The sequence below is a fragment of the Drosophila serrata genome, unplaced genomic scaffold (genome assembly GCF_035046125.1).
Source record: "Drosophila serrata isolate PLE 108 unplaced genomic scaffold, ASM3504612v1 contig_165, whole genome shotgun sequence".
In the NCBI taxonomy this organism is placed as follows: domain Eukaryota; kingdom Metazoa; phylum Arthropoda; class Insecta; order Diptera; family Drosophilidae; genus Drosophila; species Drosophila serrata.
This window is the reverse complement of record NW_028257063.1, coordinates 4,550,326-4,556,154: the sequence shown is the minus strand read 5'-3', so window position 1 is coordinate 4,556,154 and position 5,829 is coordinate 4,550,326. Positions and strand designations below refer to the sequence as shown.

At 43.2% G+C, this 5,829-nt stretch overlaps 2 protein-coding genes across 6 annotated transcripts in view; both read left to right on the top strand.

Moving 5' to 3' along the window:
- Positions 1 to 405: 405 nt before the first annotated feature.
- On the top strand, positions 406 to 2,720 carry Egm (acyl-CoA dehydrogenase family member enigma). The gene is made up of 3 exons (XM_020947918.2): positions 406 to 1,677; positions 1,740 to 2,064; positions 2,128 to 2,720. Exons 1-3 carry the CDS (start codon positions 596 to 598, stop codon positions 2,650 to 2,652), a joined length of 1,932 nt encoding a protein of 643 aa, XP_020803577.2. The 5' UTR covers positions 406 to 595; the 3' UTR covers positions 2,653 to 2,720.
- Positions 2,721 to 3,396: 676 nt separating this feature from the next.
- tou (bromodomain adjacent to zinc finger domain 2B toutatis) overlaps positions 3,397 to 5,829 on the top strand; it is a 49,285-nt gene continuing 46,852 nt past the window's right edge. For all 5 annotated transcript variants that reach the window (XR_015270435.1, XM_086827333.1, XM_086827334.1 and 2 more), the window contains exon 1: positions 3,397 to 3,975. The gene's annotated coding sequence lies outside the window, so the exon portion shown is untranslated. The remainder of the gene's footprint in view (positions 3,976 to 5,829) is intronic.

Sequence of the window (5,829 nt, the reverse complement as noted above, 5' to 3'; positions counted from 1 at the left end):
GGAAAATTGTGTTTTTATTTCATTTAATAAATTTAAAATCAAAATATATCATTTAAATTATTTTTTTTAAATTTAAAGGTTTAAATTATTAGTTTTAGACATGAATAATGCTCACATTTATATCCAACAGAAAAATAAATTTATTTTGGTTTTTCTCATTAAAACCTTTTACATTTTTAAATTAAATTACATTTAAATTTTTAAATGATATATTAAAGTATTTGCTCATATTTAAATTATTAAAAAGTTAACCAAAATTTTAGTTGTCTTTAATAAATTCAAGAACGTTTTATATTCTTTGGAAAAAAATATTATTTTCTATAGAAATAATACCAAAAATCAAACTTTATTTTTGCTATATTGTTTTCCATATTAATATTGTTACATTTAAACATGTACAAACAGTTTTTTAGTTTATTCAATTTAAAAACGTTTTCCCATAAAAAAAATACCATAAACATACTAAAATGTATAGTATTTTACTTGCCATAACTTATAGCACTCCAATCAGCTGATCTAAAAAGCTTGCCGGTGGCAGCTTTATTACTCCTGGTCACACTGGCATGGAAATTACCTAATTTTGTGTGTTTTCACGATGCGTTCCACCTTATTTTCCGGCGCCTCGCGGCTCTTAAGTTATAACCGGAATGGCCAGTTTCTGACACGAACGAGAAGCACCAAGGCCACATCCACCAGCTTGGATCAGCAGCATCAGGATGCAGCGGCCAGAAGCGAGGGAGGTAAGTCGGAATCCGTGGAGGAATCGCAGGAGGAGCAGCAAAAATTGCCCACCCGGGAGCCGCTGGTCAAGAACTTCTTCATTGGAGTGGTGGACAAGGAACTGCTGGCTTACCCAGAGGTAATCCCTCGCGATGAAATGGCTCAACTGCAGAATTCTCTGCTGCCGCTCAAGAATTACTTTGAGGAGCAGCGGGAAGCGGAGACGGAGCAGCAGAAGCCCACGGAGACTTACCGCCAGCTGGGACTCTACGGTCTGAATGCCCCCACAGACTTTGAGGGCAAGGGCTACGGATGGAGCGCCAGCTTGATGGCCAGTGAACCGGATTCCACGGACACCAATGTATCTCTCAGCCTGCAGACGCATCGCGTCGTTGTGGATTTCCTCAAGGAACTGGGCACGCCCCAGCAGCAGCAGCGTTACCTGCAAGACCTGGCCACCGGTGCCCTCATAGCCACCGAGGCGATCTATGAGTACTCACCGCCCGAGGAGGATTTCTTCAACACCAAGGCGGAGTTCCTTCCCGAAACGGGAAAGTGGCGACTCAGCGGAGAGAAGGCCTTCGTGGTTTGCACACCCGGAGAGAGACAATTGTTCTTGGTCCTGGCACAGACACAACAACCAAATGTCCCGGGAGACGTGGGCAGAGGCTCTACCATCTTTCTGGTGGATTCCCAGCTGGAGGGCGTGCGTCTGGGTGAGAAACATGCCACCTTTGGTTGCCGCCAAGCGGACATCAGAAGGATACACTTTGACAAGGTGCAACTGGGCGAGGAACAGGTTGTGGGCATTGCCCACGATGGCAATCGCTACTCGGAGCAGCTGGTGAGATCGTCCAGGCTAAGAGGCAGCCTGGCTGGAGTTTCGCTGGCCAAGAAGCTGCTCAACGAACTGGCCCAGTACACAGTGACCACCACTCAGTGTGGAGTGCAACTCAAGTGAGTAAATAAAAGATTATTCTGTTTTAAGAGAACTAATTATGTTTACCTTTCTCTTTCAGGGATCTGGAGCTCACACGCGTCCATCTATCCCGCGCTGCCTGCTCTGTCTATGCCATGGAGAGCATGCTTTACTTGACCGCCGGCCTGCTGGACGAGTTTCGTTCCCAAGATGTGACCCTGGAGAGTGCCATTACCAAGTTCTTTACGCTCCGCCAGCTGTATGAGATTGCCACCCAAAATCTGGCCCTGGTGGGGCCCAAGAGCTTGCTCAGTGGGCAGGCCACGGAGCTGGGACTCCGAGATGCCGCTCACCTGTGCACGCAGGGTGAGTCCTTGGACACGCTGGGCATGTTTATCGCTCTCACCGGATTGCAGTATGCGGGGGTGAGTTATCCTTGGAAGATCTTCCCAAAGCCACCTTCTAATTCCTTACTTTCTCTCCAACAGCAAGCTATGAATGCGGGTGTGCGCAAATCTAGGAATCCCCTCTTCCATCCGGGACACATTTTCGGTAAGTTCCTGGACACCAACAGCATAGACAGCCCAAAGACCAAGATGCAGTTGGCGGAGCATGTGCATCCCTCGCTGGAGGCTGCTGCTCAGTGCATTGAGCAATCGGTGGCCAGGCTGCAGATGGCCGTGGAGCTGATGTTCACCCGTCATGGCAATGCCGTGGTGGAGCGTCAGAGTGAGATGCAGCGCCTGGCAGAGGTGGCCACCACCATCTATGCCATGTGGGCCAGTACCGCTCGAGCGTCGCGTTCTTATTGCATTGGCCTGCCCCTGGCGGATCATGAAATGCTGACGGCCACGGCTATATGTTCCCAGGGCAAGGATCGGGTTCACACATTGTGCACGGAGATCTTTGGCGGGAATTTTGTAAACAACGACAACAATCTGGTGCGACTCTCCAAGCAGCTGGCCAAGAGCAAAGGCTACTTCCCGGTTCATCCGCTCACTTTTAACTTTTAAGACTATGAATGCCTTTATCATTAAAAGTAAATAATTGTTACTGATATTATGCAGATTAGTTGCAGAAACTCTTTAAAGCTTTACATCTATCTTTTCATTCAAATTTTATGAAAAATAACTCGTAATTACAAAAATTTTACGATTTTTTTCACCACATCCTAACGGACAACGGTTCAAAACTAAATTATTTGAATTTGACTCCCTTCAGGAGAATTTTACTCCATGTATAAGGATTCTACCTCTTTGAACGTGTAAAATTGTTATCATCACGTGTAATATGTAAAATAATGAAAATTCAAGACATCGATAGTGTAAGAACAATATCCAATCTTCGATAGTATCGATAATGCTCTATCGTAGTGCCAGCACTGCTGCGAGAGAGAGAGAGTTAACAGAAAAGTTAAATGAGAGTGTTAACAGAAAAGTGCGGGTGAATTTGAAATCTGTAACAGAAAAGTGCGAGTAAATTGAATAAGAGAGCGTTAACATAAAACTGCGAGTGAATTAAAAAATAGAGCATTAACAGAAGAGTGATTGTGGATTGAACATTTTGAACAGAAAAGTTCTGGTTAATTAAAAACCATTAACAGAGTCGTTAACAGGAGTGTGCCGGTGAATTGAAAAAAAGAGCTTAACAGAGTGGTGAAACTAAGCCAAATGAGAGCGTTAACATAACAGTGTCTGTTAATTTAACAGACTGAGAGGGCTTGCAGGGCTTACGGTTCTGCTCGAAAGCACCATGACAGACGCGAAAAAAATCCGGAACAGTAAGTTGCAAAAATTAGACGTGCTAAAAATAAAAATCAAACAATATAAAATAAGATGACAAGATAAACTAAAAGCCACTAAATCTAATCTGAACAACAATTATAATGAACGGTTCTTGAGCTGCGTATCGCGGGCGCCCGTAATTTCGTCATTTTTTGCCAATCATCGTAAATGGCAATCAAAGAGTAATACAAAAAATGCATAAGCAATCGCAATAAATTGGTTTAATGATAGAAAACGCCGTCGGAAACGGTGGAAATTGCGCGTGTGCGGGTGGAACAGAGTGACACTCGGCGTGAAAATCACCATCGCCAAGGAAAAGGCGGAAAAGAGGAAAAACACCCGCGGCGAAAATTATTTGGGTGCGAGCGAGTGTCCGTGTGAGTGTGTGTGTGCAAAACAACACCAAAAAAAAGCAGAGAAGTTCGAGAAATTGCAAAGTATGTGTGTGCGTCTCGAGTCAGTGTATGTGTGTGCGACGAAAGAAGAATAGTCAATTGGCGGCGGCGATAAGCAATAGAAGTTGAAGCAGATCTAAAGAAGCCGATTAAAAAGGTAAGCTTATATTTTCTTGTATTGCTTATTTAAGAAATGGGGAAGTGTTAACTCAAATGACTTATAAGGAAATTGACTCAAGCAAACGGTTTAAAGTTTGAGGAAAAAAACCCTAGAAAAAAAGCTATTCAATTGGTGTTTCCCCTGCGGGAATATATATTTTTTTATTACACTTACACCCTTAAATAACTCCCGCTGAGTTCGATATTAACCCCGCCCCTTGTTCATTTAAAGCGCACCCGTTACCTCAGGTCTTTTCTTTCCCCTCCTCCTCCTCTCCTCGTACCATTTAAGAACCGCACAAAAATTACAAACAAATAAAATCGGCAAAAAAAAACCGAAGCGCATAAAGAAGACGAAAAAGAAGCAGTAGCGTCGTCGAATCCAGTCCTTCATTCCATTTCATTTCGTTCCACATGGTGCATAGATGTGTTGCTGCTGCTGCTGGTGCGCTGCTCTTGTTGCCTCTGCCACTGCCGCACTGCCTTTGTTGTTCTTGTTTTTGTTCTTGCTCCTCTTTTATTTTGGCTTGACTTCGGCGGTGACAGTGAGCAATGAAAAGCAGCGAACGGCACTGCGAACGGTGGAAATGGAAACGCCATGAGCATTGGCACACGACACGCACACACACACACACATGCATACACTCACTTACCCAGAGTTAAACGAACGCTGCCCAAAGCAAACACAGCGTACAGTGGATATAACGTTGAAGGGATTCTATAAGTAAATAATTTTATTTATAAATTTCCTTGCTTCTTGTTTAATCTTATATTGCTAGGTACTTAATTTTTTTTAATTAATTGTAAACTTTTTCACCCTGAGTGGGAGTTAAAGCTCAATTGTTGCTTTTGAGGTTTCACTGTACCAATACTTGGCAAAAGGCAGCGACGCCGCGGCGGATGAAGCAGGCAAAGACACCGAGAAGAGGAGTCAACTCACCTCTGCTTTAATTTTGTTTTCTTTTATTTTTCTTTTTGCGCTCATATATTGTGTTTTTATTCTTCTTGTTATATTTCTTTTTTTTTTTTCTCCACTGGCCCGCCCTGTCCGCATGTGCTATGCGTGTATAACTGTGTGTGTGTGTGTGTGTGTGTTGGGCTCACACAAATACGGCAAATACAATTCATCAGCGGCAGAGAAGGTTCTGCTGCTGCTGCTGCCCGTTGGCTCTTGTTCTTGTTCTTGTTGTTGCTATTATTTGTGATTGCTGTTGGTGTTGTTGTTGTTGTTGGTGTTGTTGGCTGGTTCTGCGCGCTTTTATTTGAGATTTGCGCACGAATGGCTTTTGCTTTTGCTCTTTGGAGTTGTATATAAATTGTGATGGGAGAATGTGAAGGCGGCGGTGTAGAAGATGGAGGAGTGGGAGTGGGAGGAGAGGAGAGGCAGGCTAGTTTTGTACTAGAGTTCGCGGACACACACACACACACACAGAGAGAGTGCCATGCATGTGGGGGATATACAAAAACATGGCAAAACCGAAGCAACAACAACAACAACCAGAAGGGAGAACTAAGAGGAGGGAGAAAAACAAGGCAAGTGGATTTGGCTTTGGGATTTCGTTTTATACGCTCATTCCTCCTTTGCTCCCTTTTTTTTTTTGTTGTTGTGTGTGCCCGCATTTCTTCTCATTCCTCTTTCTTGGTATATTTCTCTCCCTCTGTTTCCCTTTTGCATGTTAATTGCCGCCGTTGAACTTTTAGAGTTTTGGTTAACTTAATCAATTGGTTTTGGCCTTTTTTATTTGGTTTTCTGTGTTGTTTTTTATGATTTGTTTGTTTTTGCCGCTACTTCTTGGTGGGCAAATATTTAAAAATAGATTTTTGGTTAACAAGGTAATTATTACAGGAAATT

Bases quoted from the DNA above. Each gene is read 5' to 3' on its own strand.
- Egm (XM_020947918.2), top strand. From the start codon at position 596: ATGCGTTCCACCTTATTTTCCGGCGCCTCGCGGCTCTTAAGTTATAAC. The intron at 1,678-1,739 runs GTGAGTAAATAA...TTTCTCTTTCAG, and splicing joins CAGTGTGGAGTGCAACTCAA to GGATCTGGAGCTCACACGCG. The intron at 2,065-2,127 runs GTGAGTTATCCT...TCTCTCCAACAG, and splicing joins CCGGATTGCAGTATGCGGGG to CAAGCTATGAATGCGGGTGT.